The sequence below is a fragment of the Bos javanicus genome, chromosome 5 (assembly GCF_032452875.1).
Source record: "Bos javanicus breed banteng chromosome 5, ARS-OSU_banteng_1.0, whole genome shotgun sequence".
In the NCBI taxonomy this organism is placed as follows: Eukaryota; Metazoa; Chordata; class Mammalia; order Artiodactyla; family Bovidae; genus Bos; species Bos javanicus.
The window spans coordinates 7,575,181-7,599,973 of NC_083872.1; the positions used below are offsets into that span (position 1 = coordinate 7,575,181).

The following is a 24,793-nucleotide window of genomic DNA, read 5'->3' on the forward strand; positions in this document are numbered from 1 at the left end:
ATTTTTGCATTCCATTGTTGAACTTGTTTACCCTTGTACCAGTGAAACAGTTTTTTATTTACTGTTGGTTGATAATAGGTCGTCACATCTGGTAAAACAAATAGTTGCAACTTGTTCTTCATGAGTGTCTTGGATTTTCATGATCTTTTACATTTGCATATATATTTTACAAACATCTTTTAAAGTTATAAAAAGAAAATGGGATTTTGATTAGTAATGCACTGAATCTAGGCATGAGCTGGCATTTCTAGAGTACTGAATCTTAATTTATTAATATGGCATAGGCTTCTTTCGTTTAGATATTTATTTTTGATGGTGTTTTATTGCCCTCTCATAACGTTTTTGTCATCTTTTATGAGATGCATTCCAAGATATTTGTTATTTTTGTGACACCATTAAATAGTATATTTTTAGAGCTTCATTTTCTGAGTATTTGTTGCTGTTATAAAGAATATAAAGGAATGTTATATATTTTTATCCAGGAAAATTGCTAAACACATTAATTCTAGTAATTTATCTCTTGATTTTTTAGTGTTGTCTGCGTGCATCATCATGACATTTGCAAATAATATTTTCTTCTTTTTGATGCTTTATACCACTCACCTGCCTCTGTCTCCTTCCTCCCTCTCCTTCCCTCTGTCTCTCTGCCTGTCTCATATTTTCCTTTCTCAATGCATGACTAGGACTTTAGGTACAATATTTAGTAGACATAACATTAGCAGGCATTATGTGCTATTCCTGAGCAAATGGAAAATCTTTAGCTTTTCATCCATAAAGTATGTGTTTGCTATAGACATTTTATGAATACACTTTATCAGATAAAGGGTGATTATGAAAATCCCTTTTTGGTCCTCATTTGCCCAGATATTTTTGCTTTTTTTGATCATGAATCAATGTTAACTATGTCAAATTATATTTCTGTACCAATAGAAATGAGCACATCATTTTTCTTCCTTGTTGATATGGTGAATTATACTGATGGATTTTTAAATCTCAAACCAGTCTTGTATTCACAGGGTGATACCAACTTGAAATTGATGTATGATTCATTTTATACTTTACTGGATTCAGCTTGCTCGTGTGCCTTTAGGACTTTTGCTTCTATGTCTGCCAATGAGATTGGCTTGTCATTTTCTGGATTTCAATAAGCATCTTTGGTTTGCTTTACAAATTATGTGATCTTCCCTGTATCTAAAGTGCTTCTCTTATGGGATTTGCTATCTTAGATAGTGATATCATCATCTGTTCTCAGGATGATGTTCACACACGGATGATGCTCACGGATGTTCACACATGCATTCTCGTGTCCAAGCAGTTACCAGTTCCCTCGACTCCGCCTGTGCACCGTAGCACTCAGTCTTGTCATTTTTTCCCATCTGTCAGCTCCTACACTTGTTCAGAGTGCTGTTGTCTCTTTGATTGTTCTAACGATCCCTATAAAGTTTCTCTGCCGCAAGTTTTGTTCTTTCCCACCTATTTTCCATACTTTAGTTAGATGGACTTTTAAAATTAAAAAAAATATATATATTTTTTTGTTACATTCTTTATTTAAAAATGTCGTGGCTTCTCATTGAATTTCTTTGAATTTCTCAGATAGGCTACGTTTTCTCCCATGTCCAAGTCTTTGCCTGTGTAGTTTCCTTTGCTGGTAACCTTCACGTAGGACAGAAACTTTGTACATTGTATATAGTAAAAATACCTATGCTGCAGAGCAGAGGAGTTGTAGAACAAGCAAGGGTTGGCCAAAGCATGACTAGTCAGGAAACAGTCCAGGAGCTGATTTTTCAAACATTATCTGTCTACTTTATCATATATTTTATGCTTGGCTTGGCATGTTTAGTGGTACCTGGAGGTGAGTTCTTAAAGGGAACATACCATGTTCGACTCTTGTGCTCATTTCTGGATAGAACAGTTTATGGGTCATGTCAAAAGTAAAGCCTTTTAAGTAAATAACCAGGGCGGTGAGGAACGGTTGCAGGCACAAGGCATAGTTAACCCTGCTAAAGTGATACTTGAAGAACTGTCAGATGAAAAGGGAAATTTAAAAGATTTTGTGTACATTGAGCACTACAAGGATATGAATAATTACAATGTACAGACACATTCAGGAATGTAGACTTCATTTCCAAATTAGGAAGAACAATCTAAAGCCTGGAACTATCCCAATCTGGAAAGAGCTGCCTCCTGAGACACTAAGTTTCCTCCTGTTCGATGTATTCTTGCAGTGGCTGGTCAATTATGTAAATGGAATTTATATATTAGAGCAGTGGTTCCAAGACTCAGGCCATATCTCAGACTACTTAAATCACAGTCTCTGGGGATGAGACACAAAAATCAGTTGTTTCTAAAGCTTCCCAAATAATTCCAAAATGCAGAAAAAAGTTTGGAAAGTGCTCTGCATTAGAGGGAGGTTTCAACTCCTCAGTGGTTTTCTTGCATCAGAAGGGTTTAGAAAAGATGGAAAAACGAGAAAAGCCAGAGTGTTTGTGAGCACTACCCTGTAGCTCCTGAATTGGCAGGGTGGGGTGGACCCCAGGAATCCATGTGATTAAGATTATTACCAGTTGATTCGCTCTTCTGGCTGGGTTTGGAAACCGCTGGATTATAAGGAGAGTGCCTTGTGTGTTCATCGTCTAACAAGGCACTTAGTGAACTCATTTGTGGTTTCCTCGTGGACAATAAAATGCATACTGTGAACTGAGACCACTGTGTCTGGGACAAACAATGGGTTTTGGATTCAAAGTAATCTGAATTGAAATTCTAGTCCTGTTACACTTATTTAACTAGACTTACAAAACTTACTTACCCTCTCAATCTCCTCATTGTAAAATGGAATAATAATATCTATTTTATAGATTCATTTGGAAGTTTAAATAAAGTTGTTTATGAAAAGTGTCAGTCTTGTATGCTGTCTATCAGGCTCTTTTCTAAATTGTAGCTCTATGAATGCTGACATTAATGAGTGGGACCATAGAGCATATACACATTTGGTGAATGTGTATGTTTTCTTGATTGATTTTTTTTGCTTCAGTATACTGTCAATCCCTGGTTTTAATATTCTATTTTGGTTCAGATATTATAATTGGTATTTTAAAGGCCCTAGGGTTAAAGAATAATGCCGTTTATTTCCATTCCTGTTATGTGAAATATAATCCATGCCTACAGTTTTTTTCTACATTTGACATTTCAGATAAAAATTTTTCATTAATTGTACTATAAATGGTGGGCTAGTAGAATTAACTGTGTGCTTTTTTTTTTATTATTATAGGCTTACAGGAACTGTAATTATTGGTTAAAATGGAAAACTGTGAAGAAAGAAAAAGATAGCAGTTGCAGTTAAAGTTCCTGGATGAATATTTTGCTTTTGAGAAGTCTGCATTTAAAAACGATATGTTGATTTGGAAAGTCCCGGAAGTCAGTTACAAAATCCACTTTTTCCATTCAATCAATGGATTTTTTAATCATTCCTTGGAGCTGATGAAATTCAGAGATGGTGCGTGATGGGAAGTGTTTTCCTAGTGATTGCATCTTGGATTAGCTTGCTGCTTTTTTGAAGATATTCTATTGTGAAGGGCAAGAACCTAATGTGATGGATTTATCTTCAGAGATGAGCAGACATGGGAAGAATCCAGTGAGTCACAAGCTAGAAGATCAGAAAAAGGTAATACAGATACATTTCCTTTTGCTTGGTCACTTTTTTTTTTTTGCTTACACAGAAGACTGTAAATTGAAAATGAATATGCTCTGAGAAATAACATGCTATTTCATGAAAATTAATCCTGCCATGTAGCCAAGTGTTGCTCTGGGCCTGGATTTCATCATCAGTTAGTGGTTTAGTTTCTAAAGGCTTCTGAATTCATCCATCCAGTGGGTTTGTAAAGGATTCTACTGTGTTTGCTCACCCTTGACTTGATTCTGTTAATAGTAACATGCTGGTCTGACTGCTCATGAACAGTTTTCTGAGATCCAGATGAAGTGTGAGTCGGGCATCTCTGGAGTAATGGAGCACGACAGCTGCTGCTGCTGCTAAGTCGCTTCATTTGTGTCCGACTCTGTGCGACCCCATAGACGGCAGCCCACCAGGCTCCCCCGTCCCTGGGATTCTCCAGGCAAGAACACTGGAGTGGGTTGCCACTTCCTTCTCCAAGGAGCAAGACAGAGTTCTCCTAAAAGAGAACAACTACCTTGCTGCTATTGCTGCTGGAAGGCTTGGGTGGCATTTGAAATTCTCTGATTTCATGTCCTCGGGGCACATCAACCTCTTAGATTTCCACCTAGCCAAGAAAGAGAGTCATGAGCCAACTGTGAGCTATGGTTTGCCTCTTCATGTGTGATGTCCAAGCAACTAATGGAAAATATCAAGAAAGAACTGTGCTAATATATATATATTTTTAAGTGGGCTTAGAGAGCTTCTGAGAGGGAAGCTGGGAATTGAATACTGAGGGTTGCATTTCAACCTCATTTTTCTACCTTTTGAGAAACTCTTACCTGCTAAACTGTTGTACTGTTGTGAGAGCCATCTAAAGAGCACTTAGCGGAAGGGTCAGGGATGGTCCCCGGGAGAGGAAGCCTACTCTTAATGAAATGCATTCTCTTTTGTGGTGCCTTTCATTGAATCCATTAGTACAGAGAGGCTTGTGGGCACCCAGGGGCTAAGGCACAAAAGCAAGGAATAGTGAGAAATCAGAAAGATTTTTAGTTAGAGCTGGATCTCAGGGACACGATTAAGGTTTGTTTTTACATCTGTCTCGGAAATTATTTACCACTCACTTTGTACTCCCAGAATGCAACTAGCTCTTTCACAGTTTTAGAGGTAAGAAATTTAGAAGAAGCCAAGAAGAGTCAATAGCTTATTAATTTGTTCTGATTTTGTGACCATTGCCACTAGAATGGGGGCTAAGGGATCCTTTTTGCAGCAGTTTGGGCAGAAATGGATGGATTATTTATGCCCAATTTGGGTCCTTCATGGAATCTACCTTCAGTATAAGTAAGTCTTAGAAAACACTAAGTATTGTAAAGTCCAAAATGGCTGGAATCTGTTTTCAATTCATTGTGGATATAAATTTCTGCACAAATAAGTGTGTTACCAAGAATGCTGTTTGTGTTTTAAATGGTCAGCATTTTTTTTTTTTTTTCCTTGCTGTTTAGCAGTAAGGGTGTTAATCTGAAAAAGTTGGCAAGGTAAGTTTCTATCTAAAGCATGCTCTTCAATTTCTTAACTACAAAGGAACCATTTAATCTGTTTCCTCTATCCACATTTCTAAAAATGTTCTTCACACTGATGATAAAATTTTACCTACTGTATCGGACCAGTGAGGAATGTGAATGACAACTACTGCCGGCCATGTCAATAGACAAAGGATGTTGCAGCTGTCAAACCATTGGCCACTACAGCAAGCCCTGATGGTGTGTACCCTGAGGAGACTCAGGATGAAAAAGCACAGGATACTGGCCCCAGATAGCTGAGGTGCATATCAAAGGAATGATTCCAGTGAGCCAAGACTCTTGCCTTTTCCCATATATAGAAAAGCACTAAATTCCTTAACTTCAGTATTTAGTTTTCTTTAATTAATGATAATTTTCCAATATCTGACTACCTGGTCTTTGTTGCAAAAACTCCTTCATATTCTGACTTCTCTGGTAGCTCTTTGGAGCAGTCACTCAGAGCTATGTGAGAGGGTGTGTCCTGGGCTTAAGCCTTCAGTGTTGTCTGCCCGGATAAAACGTAAGTCTCAACTTTTAGGTTTTGAATTATTTTTCATCTGACTAGAGGAAAATGAGTTCAGTTCAGTTCAGTCACTCAGTCATGTACAACTCTGCAATTCTGTGGACTGCAGCATGCCAGGCTTCCCTGACCATCACCAGCTCCTGGAGCTTGCTCAAACTCATGCTGATTTGTCAGTGATGCCATCCAACCATCTCATCCTCTGTCATCCCCTTCTCCTCCCACCTTCAATCTTTCCCAGCATCAGGGTCTTTTTCAGTGGGTCGGTTCTTTGCATAAGGTGGCCAAAGGATTGGAGTTTCAGCTTTAGCATCAGTCCTTCCAATAAATATTCAGGACTGATTTCTTTTAGGATGGACTGGTTGGATCTCCTTGTAGTCCAAGGGACTCTCAAGAGTCTTCTCCAACACCACAGTTCAAAAGCATCAATTCTTTGGTGCTCAGCTTTCTTTACAGTCCAACTCTCACATCCACTACTGGAAAAACCATAGCTTTGACTAGATGGACATTTGTTGGTAATGTAATGCATCTGCTTTTTAATATGCTGTCTAGGTTGGTCATAGCTATTCTTCCAAGGAGCAAGTGTCTTTTAATTTCATGGCTGCAGTCACCATCTGCAGTGATTTTGGAACCCCCCCAAATAAAGCCTCTCACTGTTTCCTTTGTTTCCCCATCTATTTGCCATGAAGTGATGGGACCAGATCCCATGATCTCTCTTAGTTTTCTGAATGTTGAGTATTAAGCCATCTTTTTCCTTCTCCTCTTTCACTTTCCTCAAGAAGCTCTTTAGGTCTTCTTCACTTTCTGCCATAAGGGTGGTGTCATCTGTGTAACTGAGGTTATTGATAGTTCTCCCAGCAATCTTGATTCCAGCTTGTGCTTCATCCAGCCCAGTATTTCACATGATGTACTCTGCATATAAGTTAAATAAGCAGGGTGACAATATACAGCCTTGACGTACTCCTTTCCCAATTTGGAAACAGTCTGTTGTTCCATGTGCAGTTCAAAATGTTGCTTCTTGACCTGCACACAGATTTCTCAGGAGGCAGGTCAGGTGGTCTAGTATTCCCATCTCTTTTAGAATTTTCCATAGTGTGTTGTGATCCACACAATGAAAGGCTTTGGCGTAGTCAATAAAGCAAAAGTAGAGGTTTCTCTGGAACTCGCTTGCTTTTTGGATGATCAAGTGGATGTTGGCAATTTGAACTCTGGTGCCTCTGCCTTTTCTAAATCCAGCTCGAACCTCTGGAAGTTCACAGTTCATGTGCACCTGAAGCCTGGCTTGGAGAATTTTGAGCATTATTTTGCTAGTGTGTGAGATGAGTGCAATTGTGAGGTAGTTTGAACATTCTTTGGCATTGCCTTTCTTTAGGATTGAAATGAAAACTGACCTTTTCCAGTCCTGTGGCCACTGCTGAGTTTTCCAAGTTTGCTGGCATATTGAGTGCAGCACTTTCACAGCATCATCTTTCAGGATTTGAAATAGCTCAACTGGAATTCCATCACCTCCACTAGCTTTGTTTATAGTGATGCTTCCTAAGGCCCATTTGACTTCACATTCCAGGATGTCTGGCTTTAGGGGAGTGATCACACCGTCATGTTTATCTGGGTCATGAAATCTTTTTTGTACAGTTCTTCCATGTATTCTTGCCACCTCTTCTTAATAACTTCTGCTTTTGTTAGGTCCACCCCATTTCTGTCCTTTAATGTGCTTATCTTTGCATGAAATGGTCCCTTGGTATCTCTAATTTTCTTGAAGAGATCTCTAGTTTTTCCTATTCTATTGTTTTTCTCTATTTCTTTCCATTGATGGCTGAGGAAGACTTTCTTATCTCTCCTTGCTATTCTTTGGAACTCTGCATTCAAATGGGTATACATTTCCTTTTCTCCCTTGCTTTTCACTTCTCTTCTTTTCTTATCTATTTGTCAGGCCTCGTCAGACAACCATTTTGCCTTTTTGTATTTCATTTTCTTGGGGATGGTCTTGATCACTGCCTCCTGTACAGTGTCATGAACCTCTGTCCATAGTTCTTCAGACACTTTATCAGATCTAATCCCTTGAGTCTATTTGTCACTTCTACTGTATAATCGTAAGGGATTTCATTTAGGTCATACCTGAATGGTCTAGTGGTTTTCCTTACTTTCTTCAATTTAAGTCTGAATTTGGCAATAAGAAATTCATGATCTGAGTCACAGTCAGCTCCCAGAGGCAGAGAGACAGGCTTGTAACAGCCAGAGCCAGAAGGCAAGGGGCTACTGCAATCCTAGCCCCAGAGATGGCTTCCTCCACCAAACTGAGAGCAGGCTCCCAGTTGCTAACCAAGTCTTCCTGGGATCCTGGATGGTTGACATCCACCAGGAGGGTCACGACCTGAGATCAGCTCCCCAGTGGAGACAGACAACCCACCTGAGACAGTGCTCTCGCGGGGCACCCAGGAAACTGGGCAGCTGGGACTAGGGAGGTGATGAAGATGCACAGTCCACCTGGGACACTGCGTTCACCAAGCACCTGGTCGCCTGAGCTGTTCAGACATGGGAAGGGCACAAAATTCACACCCAGCCCACAGATACTGAGCCAGACTGTGTCTGAATGTCGCCTGTGGATGTATGGGTTAGCAGTGGCCTGCTGCAGGGGCTCTGGGTGCTGCAGACCTACGTACGGCATAAGCCCTCTTGGAGGAGGTCACCATTAACCCCATCATAGAACCACCCAAACTACACAGAACTGGGGAAACAGACTCTTGGAGGGTACAAACAAAAGCTTGTGGATGCCAGGACCCTAGAGAAAGGAGCAGTGACACCACAAGAGACTGACCCAGACTTACCCGTGAGTGTCCAGGAGTCTCCGGTGGAGGCGTGGGTCGGCACTGGCTTGCTTCAGGGTCGGATGTACTGAGTGCAGCATGGGACCTTTTGAAGGAGGTCGCCATTATCTTCATTACCTCCACGTTATATCTATTCCTGTGGGCAAGACTCCCTTAGAAGACATGGAGTAGCCATCATAGTCAACAAAAGAGTCCAAACTGCAGTACTTGGTTGCAATCTCAAAAACGACAGAATGATCTCTGTTCTTTTCCAAGGCAAACCATTCAATATTCCAAGTAATTGGATATTGACAGTAATCCAAGCCTGTGCCCTGACCAGTAATGCAGAAGAAGCTAAAATTGAGCAGTTCTATGAAGACCTACAAGACCTTATAGAATTAACACCCAAAACAGATGTCCTCTTCATTATAGGGGACTGGAAAGTAAAAGTAGGAAGTCAAGAGCTACAGTAACAGGCAAATTTGGCCTTGGCGTACAAAATGGAGCAGGTCAAAAGCTAATAGAGTTTTGCCAAGAGAACACACTGGTCATATCAAACACCCTCTTCCAACAACACAAAAGAAGACTCTACACATGGAAAGTGGGTTAGGTAAGCAAGTAGTGCTACAGAGTTCTGATTTTTGATAGCAGCCCTGGTTTTCTCGCAGGCAAACAAAGTACTGCTGCATGTGTTATTCTTTCATTTCCTGAATAAAAGAGATTTTTGCAAACACGGAAGGGAGTGCAAACTAAAGAATGGAATGAATGGCAATGGGATGTATTTTAAAAGTCATTTGAAAATTTCTTGAGTGGAACTTTAAACAATGGTCTGTAGTGATACTTGGTTTCCCAGGCCAATTCACAGAGGACTGTTTAGCACATAGAGAATAGTACTAGAATTTGGACAAATTACGGGGATCCATGATTTTGTGGAAAACAACATAAAAGAACAGCTTGGTGTTGTGTTGTAAGAGAATCCTTATTGCCTTACCTTCTAGTTGGCAGGGAGATGTGGGAGGAATGAACATTTTCATTAAGCAGTATCAAGACAGAAAACAGGGTTCTAAGGATATTGGCTGCCCAATTGGTGCAGGCATTTGCCGTGAGTAAGTCAGGAACTCAGGTGTTGATTGATCAGTACATAAGATGGAAATCTGTTACATGTCAGCAGGAATATGTATTCTAACAAGTTTTGTGAGTTTGTATCAAGGAGAAAAATGAAATTTTGCATCATAAATCTTCATAGATTAAGCTCTGGACACAGCTCTGACACCACACAATTGCCAGGAGAGATTATAAGATCATTCATGTAATTACTCTAAGTGTTTGTAGTCCTTTGAGATGAATTCATTAAACAGGAGCAGTGTTTCACAGATGTGGAATAAAATTCATTAATTCTAACTCACAACTTGAAAATCCAGTGGTGAAACTTTTTTTTGGCATTACTGAAAAATTTGTACTTTTCATAGTTTGACACATGGTAGACATTCAAAGCAAGATGCATTGAACTAGCTTGAGTCTAGGTTCTTATTTTGAGCTTTGAACAACCAATTTCTTGTTTTATGAATAAATAGCTCACTAGCTTTTTTTCTTACCTTAGATAGCTCACTAACTTTTGTTCTTAATTTAAAATGTGTGGATTTGTACTTATTCTCTGCTTCCAAGTGGAAACTTTTAGAGTATTGAGAGTTTGTGAGTATGTCTGTTTTATTGCAATGAGTAGGTAAATATCAGAGATCATTTGTGGAGTACTTACTATATACCTGGGACTTCCCTGATAGTTGAGTTGGTAAAGAATCTGTCTGTAATGCAGGAGACCCTGGTTTGATTCCTGGGTTGGGAAGATCTGCTGGAGAAGGGCTAGGCTACCCACTCCAGTATTCTGGCCTAGAGAATTCCATGGACTGTGTAGTGTATGGGTTCAAAAAGAGTCAGACATGACTGAGTGACTTTCACTTTCACTTTACTGTATACCTGGCACATGCTTGGTCCTTTCTCATTAATTAAGAATGTACCTTCATACAAAGATAAAAACTGTTTTTTACATCTTTAAGATAGTTGGTCTTATAAACATAATGCTCAGTTCTCAAGTATATATACACACTTATATATACACATACATTGGAGAAGGCAATGGCAACCCACTCCAGTACTCTTTCCTGGAAAATCCCATGGATGGAGGAGCCTGGTAGGCTGCAGTCCATGGGGTTGCACAGAGTTGGACACGACTGAAGCGACTTAGCAGCAGCAGCAGCAGCAGCAGCAAATACATACATACATACACATACTATTATTCAAAACTAATAGTTCAAAAGTGTGTGTGTGTGTGTGTGTATGTGTGTGTGAATTCTTTGGCTTCTTTTAAATAATACCTCATCATCTCACTAACTCTGAACAGAGGAAAACATACTTGAAAGTTAGAAAGTTATCATGTCTACAAATCCTATACTAAAGTGCTCTTCATTATGGATAAGCCAGAAATGTGGATCTTATAGGAACTGAGAATACATCTAAGAATTTCAAATCACCTTGGATTAGTGTAGGAGTAGGTGGAATTCCATTGTCTTTTTTGATTCCTATGATTATTATCAGTAGAACTTCCAGTTAACATTGGCACATGATCCTCCTCTTGGCATTCAACTTCTGAAATGTCCCAGATGGCAGAGTTATGATGGCATTGCAAAACTTCTGGATGCCTCTAATGAGGTCTGTATTTTTGGAAACTTTACCTTCTGAACCTTGTTTGCTCATTGATGCCTGTGAAGTCGGTATATTACTTTCCACTAATTGTATTGCTTTGTGGAATTATTTCTGCAAAAGCTCCCAGAACAGTGTAAGCCCTATAGGTACAAATGTCACTTCTATGTAATTACTTGTGACCCTGAACTCAAAAGCACAGCTCGGATGATTTTACTGTCAGTCTAATTGTAGCAGTTTGCTGACCAGACAGCCCTGGAACACTGCATTTTTGCTCTACAAATATTTTGTGTATTAAACAAAACTGTTTGTCATAGTCAGTGATTTACTAGGTACTGCTGAAAAAGGTAGCAGGATACACATTCTGAAATTGTGGCAGTGGCATACAATAAATGTCCAGTGACCTGTTGGAATTACTTTGTTTCTCTGTTCTCTAAAGCAGAAAGGAATGAGCAGTATTGTTGCATTTATGTGGAGGTACTTACTTTTATGGACATATCCAAGACGGATGCCATCTCGGTTTGTTACTTTTAAAATTATGTCTTTTACACGCTCGGCCTTATCTTCACAGTGCAGTGCAAAAAACTCGAGATAAATCCCAACACGTCATGTCTTTCTTTCTGAGTTGACAGTTATTTCAGTAGTGAATGAGTCTGAGATGTGGAAAATCATGGAAAATGAGAGAAATGATTGTATTTATTAATAGAAAAGAATATGCTGATTGTTGTTCAGTCACTCAGTCATATTCAGCTCTTTGTGACCACATGGACCACAGCACACCAGGCTTCCCTGTCCATCACCATCTCCTGGAGTTTACTCAAACTCATCTCCATTGAGTCGGTGATGTCATCCAACCATCTCATCCTCTGTTGTTCCCTTCTCCTCCTGCTTTCAATCTTTCCCAGCATCAGAGTCTTTTCTAATGAGTCGGCTGGAACAAGCCTGTTATTTTAAGGGCAGGCCCTGTAATGCTGTGGAATTAAAATCAAGTTTAAGTAGCGGGTTAGAGGAAGCATCATCTGTAAATGACAGTGAGTGCTTCGTCATTGTCTTTGCCCATGGTCTAGTTGTGTTCTTTTTTTTTCTTTCCTGTTGACATCATGCAGAAGTGTGACCCAGGTATGTATCTGAATATGACTGTGTTAGGCTGCTCTAATAATTTTACTGAAAAATCTTGCCCACTTATGGTTGCCACTGCTTTATAGAGTAAAACTGCTTTATCAGTTTAAAACTAGCATAATCTTTACTATTTATTTGGTGTGATGAGATTTTAAATTTAGACTACCTTTGTTGCATTTTCTTACAGTGATGGTAAAACAGCATCATGCAGGAGTACAGAAGTGTGGGATTATTCTCACAGGTGTTGAAGACTAGTTGAAACTTTATGTTAGAAACTAATTAAAGGTCGTCTCTTAAGATAAAGTATGAAGATAAATCACCATAGAAGAGGGGCTTAGGATAGATTCAGCTCTTTATTCTTTGATATTCTTCAAGGTTAGACTCATTTCATGGTGCTTTATTTTTCTAAATCTGCCTGACTTCTTTTATGTTAGTGTGTAAATATATGTTGAAAGGACTGTGCGGGAGGATGAGGTTTCTGAAGCAAAGCCACATCATTTGTTAATCATCAAGTTCTGAAGCATGAGAGCTAATTAATGAATGCATTATCAAGGGTTTCAACAAAACTGACCAGTCATCCTGTTATGGGTTACTCAAAATTTTAATTTTTGAAATATTGCTGACCTTTTATTAACACTTGGCTTGAACTGTGTGGGTCTGCTTATATGCAAACTTTTTTCCCCAGTGAATATGTACTGCAGGACACGGTCCATGGTTGGTTGAATCCAGAGACTCAGAACCTCGGCTAAAAAAGACAAGTAGAAAATTATATGTGGGTTTTTGACTGCAAGAGGATTAATGCCCCTAACCTTTGCATTGTTCAAGGGACAAATGTACATCAAGCAACCATTTTGCACTCAGTTCAGTCAGTTCAGTCGCTCAGTCATGTCCGACTATTTGCGACCCCATGAATCGCAGCATGCCAGGCCTCCCTGTCCATAACCAACTCCCGGAGTTCACCCAAATTCATGTGCATCCACTCGGTGATTCCATCCAGCCATCTCATCCTCTGTTGCCCCCTTTTCCTCCTGCCCCCAGTCCCTCCCAGCATCAGAGTCTTTTCCAATGAGTCAGCTCTTCGCATGAGGTGGTGAAAGTATTGGAGTTTCAGCTTTAGCATCAGTCCTTCCAAAGAACACCCAGGGCTGATCTCCTTTAGAATGGACTGGTTGGATCTCCTTGCAGTCCAGGGGACTCTCAAGAGTCTTCTCCAACACCACAGTTCAAAAGCATCAGTTCTTTGGCACTCAGCTTTCTTCACAGTCCAACTCTCACATCCATACATGACCACAGGAAAAACCATAGCCTTGACTAGACGGACCTTTGTTGGCAAAGTAATGTCTCTGCTTTTGAACATGCTATCTAGGTTGGTCATAACTTTCCTTCCAAGAAGTAAGTGTCTTTTAATTTCATGGCTGCTATCACCATCCGCAGTGATTTTGGAGCCTCAAAAAATAAAGTCTGACACTGTTTCCACTGTTTCCCCATTTCCCGTGAAGTGATGGGACCGGATGCCATGATCTTGGTTTTCTGAATGTTGAGCTTTAAGCCAACTTTTTCACTCTCCTGTTTCACCTTCATCGAGAGGCTTTTTCTGCTATTGTATAAATCTGGAATACATGTGTAGATACAAATATGAATATCAGGGTCACAAAAAAGTACTGGCATTGTGACACATTATAATGCCAGTTAGGACTGCCCCAAATTTCTTCTTCTGCCCGACTGTCTTTTACGAAAGGATGCTAAAAACGGCTGTCTCTCAGCCATTTGACCTGGAGTTCTCTAAGGATGAATTAGATAAGGTGAGTTATTTTTCTGCTCAGAAGTGATTCTAGAAATGTTTCTTTTCAATCTGAACTTGGATTTGAATTGCACAGAATTTCCTTTAAAACTTCCTTTATCATGTCATTCATGTTCCTCAAGTGGACTTCTGAAAGTTTGTACAGCCACTGGCCTTTTTGCTTCTGGCAACATACATTTGCCCTATAAACAGACTTGGGATAATGGAAAGAGCTGGAAATAGGTAAAAGTAAACACTGTATACCATGCTTCTTGGGACTATTGCTTATTTTCTAAATGAAACCATGCTCTTTTTCCTGATTGCTGAATTTAAAATGTCAGAAGATATAATGACCATATAATCTGCATATAGATAAATAGACCAGTCTTAAATATATGGTATTTGAATTATAAATTAAGAAGTGGTGGCAAGAATACCCAGAAAAACTATACAAAAAAGATCTTCATGACCCAGGTAACCATGATGGTGTGATCACTCAGCTAGAGCCAGACATCCTGGAATGTGAAGTCAAGTGGGCATTATGAAGCATCATTACGAACAAAGCTAGTGGAGGTGATAGAATTCCAGTTGAACTATTTCAAATCCTAAAAGATGCTGTGAATGTACTGCACTCAATATGTCAGCAAACTTGGAAAACTCAGCAGTGGCCACAGGACTGGAAAAGGTCAGTTTTCATTCCAATCCTAAAGAAAGGCAATGCCAAAAAATGCTCAAACTACTGCACAATTGCACTCATCTCACATGCTAGCAAATACTTAAAATTTTCTAAGCCAGGCTTCAACAGTACGTGAAATATGAACTTCCAGATGTTCAAGCTGGATTTAGAAAAGGCAGAGGCACCAGAGTTCAAATTGCCAACATCCACTGGATCATCCAAAAAGCCAGCGAGTTCCAGATAAACCTCTACTTTTGCTTTATTGACTATGCCAAAGCCTTTGACTGTGTGCATCACAACACACTGTGGAAAATTCTGAAAGAGATGGGAATACCAGACCCCCTGACTTGCCTCCTGGGAAATCTGTGTGCAGGTCAAGAAGCAACAGTTAGAACTGCACATGGAACAGTAGACTGGTTGCAAATTCGGAAAAGAATCTATCAAGGCTGTATATTGTCACCCTGCTTACTTAACTTATGTGCAGAGTACATCATGTGAAATGCCGGGCTGGATGAAGCTCAAGCTGGTATCAAGATTGCCAGTAGAAATATCAGTAACCTCAGATATGCAAATGACACCACCCTTATGGCAGAAAGCAAGGAAGAACTAAAGAGCCTCTTGATGAAAGTAAAAGAGGAGAAGGAAAATGTTGGCTTAAAATTCAACATTCATAAAACTAAGATCATGACATCTGGTCCCATCACTTCACGGCAAATAGATGGGGAAACAATGGAAACCATGTCAGACTTTATTTTTGGGGGCTGCAAAATCACTGCAGAAGGTGACTTCATCCATGAAATTAAAAGACATTTGTTCCTTGGAAGAAAAGCTACGACCAACCTAAACAACATGTTAAAAAGCAGACACATTACTTTCCTGACAAATGTCCATCTAGTCAAAGCTATGGTTTTTCCAGTAGTCATGTATGGATGTGAGAGTTGGACTATAAAGAATGCTGAGTGCCGAAGAATTGATGCTTTTGAACTGTGGTGTTGGAGAAGACTTATGAGAATCCCTTGGGCTGCAAGGATATCCACTCAGTCCATCCTAAAGGAAATCAGTCCTGAATATTCATTGGAAGGACTGATGCTGAAGCTGAAACTCTGATACTTTGGCCACCTGATGCGGAGAACTGACTCATTGGAGAAGACCCTGATGCTGGAAAAGATTGAAGGCAGGAGAAAAGAAGGAGACGACAGAGGATAAGATGGTTGGATGTTATCACCGAAACAATGGACATGAGTTTGAGTAAGCTCCAGGAGTTGGTGATGGTCAGGGAAGCCTGGTGTGCTGGGGTTGCAAAGAGTCAGACACGACTGAGCGACTGAACTGAACTGATGTGCACGTGTTTTGAACATTATTTATTTTTGCCTGTGCTGAGTCTTTGTTGCTGTGTGGACTTTTCTCCAGTTTCGGCAAGCAGGGACTGCTGTCTAGTTGCAGTGTGCAGGCTTCTGTCTGCGGCGGCTTCTCTTACTGCCGAAAACGAGCTCTAGGTGCACGGGCTTCAGTAGTTCCTGCACATGGGCTCAGCTGTTGTGGTCTCCAGGCTCTGGAGCACAGGCTCAGTAGTTGCGGGGCATGGACTTAGTTGCTCTGCAGCTTGTGGGATCTTCCTGGATCAGGGATCAAACCTGTGTCTTCTGCATCAGCAGGGCGATTCTTTACCACTGAATGACCAGGGAAGCCCTCTTTTGAAGGCAGCATTATATATAAATTGTTTTATGGTTATCAGTCATTAGATCTGTGATAGTGCTTACTTAAATACAAGACTTAGTAAGTTTTAGTTTCTGTCTTTTCATAAATACCTTCCTCTGTCTTGGTATTATCATGGGAGTAATCATGCTTTTATCATTTCATGAAAGAATGACTGAGACTAATTTTTTCCTTAAAATATCTGGGGAAAAATGTGTGCATATTCAGTGTAGAAAACTTGAAATGTGTGAATACATCGTTCTCTTTCACAGTTCTATACACATATCATTAGATTATATATATATATATATATATATATGTTTATGCCTAGTATATATAAATACCTTTGGGGCTTCCCAGGTTGGCTAGTGGTAAAGGACTGCCTGCCTATCCAGGTTAGATGTAAGACACTGCATTCCATCCACGGGTTGTCGAGATCCCCTAGAGAAGGGTATAGCAGTCCACTACAGTATTCTTGCCTAGAGAACCCCAAGGACAGAGGAGCCTGGCAGGGTACAGTTATAGGTTCACAGTGACTTGCCACGGCAATAAGTAAATGCCTAAGTTTTTAAGCAAATGCTAAATCTTTTGTGACCTGTCTTCAGTGGTCATTCAGATCATTGTTGGTTTCTGGTTAAGGCTGGGTTTGTAAAGGGACTGGGAAAGCCTGACAGTGCAGTGCCTGGGATAAGAGTTGCAGGAGATGAAGCAGATTTAATGATAGGTGATGAAAGCAGTTGGCAGGAGAAATTCTGTCAATTTTAGATGCAAATTTTGAAAATTTGAATGAGAATTAAGTATCAGCATCTTTGTTCTTCAAAGTGCTCTGAGGAGCAGCAGCAGCATCTTTCTAGTCTGGAAGCATGTAAGGAATGTAAAGTCCCAGATATCAGGCTAAATCTGCAGAATCAGCATGTGCCAGATCCTGAGGGGATTGGAGAAGCCCTGCCCTGGAAACCATGTCTGAGAGGCCCTCAGTGGAATTGAGCTCTGGTTACCTACTGTTGTGATAAGATGCCCTTTATTTTCTGTCTTCTGGTTCTCATCTCCCATTCTGACTTCCCTCCTAGTATTTCCTGGAATCATCAGCCGAATCCAAAACTTGCATTTGAGTCTTTCTTTCTGGTCTGTTCTGGGGAAACTTAAACTAGGACATTGTATAGCGAGAGTTCTGGGCTAGTGTTCAGCTCTAAGTTCATGCAAATGCTTAGAATTTAATTTTTTTTCACGAATTCCTCTATCTTTTTTTATTCAGATGTATTTTATTCTTGGCTATCCCAAGTGTGTGGCTTCCCCGGTGGTGCTAGTGGTAAAGAATCCACCTGTCAATGCAGGAGACACAAGGGATAGAGGTTTGATCCTGGTTCGGAAAGGTCCCCTGGAGGAGGGAATGGCAACCCACTCCAGTATTCTTGCCTGGGACATCCCATGGACAGAGGAGCCTGGCGGGCTACAGCCCACGAGGTTGCAAAGAGTCAGACATGACTGAACACACATGCACACACACACACAACCCAAGTGCACACCCAGTGCACACACAGACATCCTGAGTGCACACTCAGACAGATGATAAATCAGCACCTGTATGCTGTGGCTGGCCTGGACGTGTATGCTCCCAGCTGACAGGTGACCACTCACAGCACTGCTCTTGCCTCCTCCCACTGTCACCCACTGTTGATGGCCCTTGCAACTGGAACGTTTCAAGCAGTTGCTGAAGTTTCTGCTAGTACCTCTTTCCATCTCCTGCCTTTACCCCATTCACTGAAAAATCACACAATTAGAAGTCATTTATTCGGAGAAGGCAATGGCACCCCACTCCAGCATTCTTGCCTGGAAAATCCCATGGATGGAGGAGCCTGGGAGGCTGCAGTCCATGGGGTCGCTAAGAGTCCAGCGTGACTGAGCGACTTCACTTTCACTTTTCACTTTCACGCATTGGAGAAGGCAATGGCAACCCACTCCAGTGTTCTTGCCTGGAGAATCCCAGGGACGGGGGAGCCTGGTGGGCTGCCGTCTATGGGGTCACACAGAGTCAGACACGGCTGAAGCGACTTAGCAGCAGCAGCAGCAGCAGCAGCAGCAGCAGAAGTCATTTATTAGGGATTTCCCTGGTGGTCCAGTGGTTAAGACAGGCTGGGCTCAGTCTGCCTGTTTCCTGAAGAGAGAGTGTAGGTGGTGCTCAGGGTATTTCCTGTTTTAAAATATGGATCAGGGTCAACCATGTGTGTCTAGAGCTCAACCCTAGAGGGGGTCAGAAGGAAGGTCTGTAAGTTCAGAGTCTTTATTTCCCTTAGAATAGTGAATTTGATAAACCAAAATACTTTCTGGCCATGACATGGTTTGAAAGATATTCACTTGCCCTCTAATACATGGTACATTTTATTTTATTTTATTTTTTTATTCCTTTAAACTTTTATTTTATTTTATATATTTTAAAAAATTTTATTTTATTTTTAAACTTTACAATATTGTATTGGTTTTGCCAAATATCGAAATGAATCTGCCACAGGTATACATGTGTTCCCCATCCTGAACCCTCCTCCCACCTCCCTCCCCATACCATCCCTCTGGGTCGTCCCAGTGCACCAGCCCCAAGCATCCAGTATTGTGCATCGAACCTGGACTGGTGACTCATTTCATATATGATATTATACATGTTTCAATGCCATTCTCCCAAATCATCCCACCCTCTCCCTCTCCCACAGAGTCCAAAAGACTGTTCTATACTTCAGTGTTTCTTTTGCTGTCTCGTACACAGGGTTATTGTTACCATCTTTCTAAATTCCATATATATGCATTATTATACTGTATTGGTGTTTTTCTTTCTGGCTTACTTCATTCTGTATAATAGGCTCCAGTTTCATCCACTTCATTAGAACTGATTCAAATGTATTCTTTTTAATGGCTTGAGTAATACTCCATTGTGTATATGTACCACAGCTGTGGTACATGGTACATTTTAAATAAAATTTTATTTTCTAAATTCTAAACATTAGTATGGATTTTATTTCAAAGAGAGGCAAAGATTATTGAATATAGGGAAAATTGTCAGTACATCGAGTAATTCATGCTTTATCTGTCACTTCCAAAGTGAAGCTGAGAGTGTAAAAATTGTGTGTTACAAAGACGTATGATAAAGGAGACATAGAAAATTGTTAATTGTAGACTCTAGTGTTAGGTGTATAGGTGTTTACTGTAAAATTACTTCAACTTTTTTATATATCTGAAAATATGCATGAAACAGCATGGGGGAATATGTTAACAAAATGTGATGCTTGCTTTCAGTGTATCGGGTTGGCCAAAAATTTCATTTGGTTTTAAGTAAAATAAAGGACACGTATTTCATTTTCACGAAGAAGTTTATTGAACAACATATTTCTTAAATGAACAAACGTTTTGGCCAATCCAGTATGTAAAATCCGTTTTTCTGCCTTACTTCCACTAGCTTGATCCTTCTCTCCAGTGTAACCTGGGGATCCGGAGAGCCTGGTGGATTTTAGAGGAGTTAAAGGAGACTACTATAACTAGTTTTATTAAGCTGAACTAGGCAGTTTTTTTCAGTTCTCCTTGGATCCTCTATAAGTGTTTTTTACATGATATATATGGGAAATAGACTCACAATTTTTAATGACATTCTTAAAAATCAGTTTTAGGACACCATCACATGTGTCGATTTTTGCCTTGACTTAAAAATAAGTTTTGTATATTTGATCATTTGTATGTTTCGTAAAAGGGCATGATTCTTGTGCTCCAGTTTGAATCTGAGTTGTCAGTTCTAAACATTAATGCAATAAAAGAAAAAAAATCCCTATTAATCATTTTTGGAATCATGTCCTTTGATCAGTTTGTCATATTTGGCAGAATATGCTCTTTTATAAATGCTCCTTAACACATATTTTACTGGACAGTGCAGTGGTTAAAGTACATTAAAACGTGCAATATTAACTTGCCTTTTTTGAAGCTATTTCTTATGAATATTTTTGCATAATGGTAAAAGAGTTCTTTGGTGCCCAGTGAATGCAGTTCATGCCTAAGAATTTTCCACAGTATATTCAGAGGGCTCTGCATATTACTTGCTACCTTCCAATTAGCTAATTAGATTTTGAAAAGTGATTGTTTCAGAAATAGAATTAGTTGATTCAGGCTAGTAGTGCTTCTTTTAGTTGTATTATATATATATATGTATTAGCATAATATTTTGTTTGAAGGTGGAAATTATCTATTTGTGGATTTACACAGATTTAAATGGCACAGTATTTTGGCTGAATTCAATGTGTTTTCGTGTATTTATAGAATGCCTTCTAGTGCCCTGTGGTAGGTAACAGTAATACACTTTATGGTGTTAACTGCATTACTAATGGGTTCATCCATTTATATCCCTCCATCCACTTCCTTTTGAATAACAAACGGGGTTAGGCTTCTAACCAATATTTGAATAGCAGCCTGTGGTTTACAAAGCACTTTTCCTCACATTTGTATCTACCCTTGCATCTCAGTGGAGCTGAAGGTCAGATATTCTTTGGATCCCTTCTTGTGAAGGACTTGGCCAAGGTCAGAGAATTCACGAGGCTGCATCTGTCTTTTGTGCTTAGTGGTCTATGATTTTATTCAAAATTCTTATCTACCTATGTTTAGTATGTTTTCTGCGTACATGAAAATTATGTGTCAAATAATTTCTTTTCTTTCTTAAAGCCATTTAATTTATTCATGGTTTATTAAAATCTGTTTGAAGGATATACATCTACAGAAGCCTTTCTAATTTTCTATTCAACTTTTCTGCCATATGAATCTGAGCATGATATACATTCTTTGAGCAAATATTTTTCAAAAGCAACTCCCTAAATGAGTTGGGAAATACGTGAAAAATGAGAATTCAGATTTGGGAAAGTGCAGTTCTTTGTTGGCATTCAACCTGGTTTGGTCACATTAGACTTGTCACATTTGGGGACCCAGATTCAAGGTTCTCTAGCTTATTAAAGGTGACAGATTTCATTAAATCACATCAGGAAGCTTCATTTAGTTGTTGGAAAATACATTGTAAGGAACACAGGTCACGTTTAAATTTGATGGGCTGCATGGAGAAAAATCATCAGTCCATACTGGTAGGGCCATGCTCCATCTCAGCTTCTCAGTTTTGCCAGGCTCGTCAGCCACCAGATAGCCCACAAACTTGGCTCCCAGGTCCCCCGGCTGTGCCAGTGACACATGTGAGCGCATGTAGGTATGAGAGCCGCCTTGCCCTCCTGTCACGAGGCAGCATGTTCTGTTGGATCACGTTCATGTTCAGAATGAATGCTCAGCCTGGTGGAAATGAGTGGGACGCAGGGCCTGTCCCAGAGGTAATATGGCTGACCATTTCCAGGCACAGCCACGTCATTTTTGAGGGAATATTAAAACATAAAATGGATTTGTGCCTATCTTTGGACCTAATTTGCCATATGTTTGATTTGTCTGATGCAAAATGAAGATGAGCATAGGGTTCCAGATAAATGGCCCCTTTGATTTTCCACTCTGATAATATTTTTCTTGTTTTCTGGGGTTTTTCTTTTAAATTTTTTTTTAATAATATTTTACAGTGGTGCTCTGGGTACAAGCATCACATTTTCCTAATGTCTGTGTTTTCATAAACACTAATAGCTATAGGGTACTAATCTAAGTGTTCTCATTCAAGGCTACCTCTTCTTGCAAAGGTGATAGAAACCACATGAATTTTCCTGGTTGCATTTTGCTGCTGATAGTTAATTTTGTACTTTATATTTTTCATTAAAATTAGATGTTCTCCTTCAAAACCCTGAAAAACTCCCTGAGGAAACATCCATGTTAAGTGCAAGGTAGGAGTCTCACCTCATGCTATCTTGGTGAGAAAGGCCTCTGGCTTTTAGCAGAGAATCCCAGGGACAGAGGAGCCTAGTGGGCTGCTGTCTATGGGGTTGCACAGAGTCAGACACAACTGAAGCGACTTAGTAGCAGCAGCAGCAGTATTGGCAAATAGTAATGTTTGCAAATAACAGATAAACACCTTTTATATATATGTAATCTCTAACAGTGGGAAAGGGTTTAGGGTTAAACTTTAAAAACAATGTGAATTTTGTAATAAATGTCTTAGTCTTGTTCGTGGTGTAAAATCTTTTTTATGTAATTATGAACTGATGCAGTGATTTCCACATTGCTCTGAGAGAAATGTACAAAATAATGTTAAAAACCAGGCCTTAATATTTCTATAGCGCTTGCCACTTATGTCTTTCATAGCCATTATCAAGTGCTACATTAGTGGGTTCAGCCTAAGAGATGACCCTAAGCGTATCCATGGGTATTAACAGTGGGTTTTTTCCCCAATACACTATGCCTCCAGATTTATTCCTTGCCGTTGTAAAGCCTTTTAGTGGCTTTTCAGTGCATTCAGAGTATAATCTGAACTCCTTCACATGGCCCGTGGGGCCGTGCGTGATATGACTTCCATTCTCTCTTCCAGTCTGGTCTCCAGGCCACAGTGTTCAGTGTTCCACACTTTGGGGTCTGTACATGTATTCACTTCCCAGGTATCAGCTGGCATCAGGGGCACTGGATCACGTCTGTTTCCAGGGTCTCGCCACTACAGGCATTTACACGTAGATATCAGCCACCGTTTTTTCCCCTCCTGTCAAACACAATGTGCTTAATTATACTCTCTTTTTTTGAGTAGTGGGCTTCTAGTAAAACTTCCTTGAACCTTAGACAAAAATCAATTTCAACGACTTTAAGATAATTTCTAGCAACTCTCTTGCTGGGGAAGAGAAAACATAATGAAAAAATAAACATTCCTCTGAGGAGTCATACTGCTTTATGAAATATATGATGTCACATTAGGCTTGTTGGTTTCTTTACCTCTGAAATATTACGCATGTCCATCTCAGAAGCTTACTGTAATGTTATTTTGTCATTTACATTGACCACCAGCTCCTTTTACATCAATTCTCTTCTGTAAAGTCTTATGATATTGATTGGTCAAAAGTATTAATATTCTTTCCTGGAAGAAAGACTTTATTGTTGGTACTTAGGAGAGCACTTTCCTAGGTAAGAAAATGTAATCAACTCTCTATGTGCTAGTTTTATATGATGAGATTCTTTCCAATATTTAGGGGTCCTTTAGCACATGCTGCTGTTTTATTTTTTTTTTTTTCTCAGAGATAATGGACTTCTCATACTCTTGTTTACAAACATAATTAAAAATAGGCTTTTTGTAGAGAGGAACTTGATTCTAATAGAATACTGATTAACTGAAGTGTTATTTAGTTTTTTTTTTTAAAGTCATAGAGAGCACCTGACAAAATTTAGGATTATTTTCAAGAGAAAGTAAGACTAGAACAACTATTGCAAAATAGAAATGAGAGCTTAGAAAAAATTTGAATACTTTATCTGTGCTTCTTGATACTGTATTCACTAGTCAATTTAAAATGATTAAATTAATTAAAATCAAATCAGTTCTTCAGATGCTCTAGCTACATTTTAAATGCATAGTCATCACATGTGGCTACTGGCTGCCACATTGGACAGGACACATTTACAGCATTTTTATCACTGCAGAAAGCTCTGTTGGACATCGTTGCTGAAATGTCATCCCGGTTAAAATGCACTGGATAATGGGATGGTAGGGGAGCAAGAGTCAGAGTTTGACCAGTGAAAGGAAGGAAAAAGAGCATTCATGAAAGGTATTTTTAATTTTTTAAGTGCACAAAATTGGAATGGGAGGCCATCATTGTTCCATGATAAAGAGGACACTTACCTCTTTTTCTGCTATAAATTAGTGAATAAAGTGCTTGAAAGAATCTTAAAGATCAGTTAGACCAATTACCAAATTAATATTTGAGCTATTTATATTTCTTATTTTTTGCTTACTTGGAAAAACCCAAGCTCCTTACCTTAAGAAGCAACATACAATGAATGAGATGATCAGCTTTGTGTTATATATAAGGAAAATGTTGAATTATCATAAATGATTATCCATAATAAATTATTTGATCATAAATTTTCACTAGTGCACTGAAGTGAATTGCTTTCCATGATCTCACAGGGAACTAAATGCTATTTCGAATCTTACATCGTAATACAGTCAGCCAACAAATTAGTATTGGGGCAAAAATATTGAGGTCAAAAAGAATAGTAAAATTCTTACAAAAATACTTGCCTAATATTTTCCATCATTTTAGCAAGTGATTTAAAATCGTAATTGTGCCCATTTATATTTATTGTCTTCTTGCCAAATAATAAGATCAACAGAGCCGTATGTTTTCTGAGCTCTTGTTAGAAATATTATTAAT

General features: G+C 39.4%; 1 protein-coding gene across 1 annotated transcript in view; it reads left to right on the plus strand.

The window, feature by feature from the left end:
- The window catches only part of NAV3 (neuron navigator 3), an 892,841-nt gene that overhangs the window by 275,748 nt on the left and 592,300 nt on the right, over nucleotides 1–24,793 (plus strand). The window contains exon 2 of the mRNA XM_061415605.1: nucleotides 3,269–3,661. Coding sequence (XP_061271589.1) covers nucleotides 3,590–3,661 — 72 coding nt within the window. The 5' untranslated portion in view covers nucleotides 3,269–3,589. The remainder of the gene's footprint in view (nucleotides 1–3,268; nucleotides 3,662–24,793) is intronic.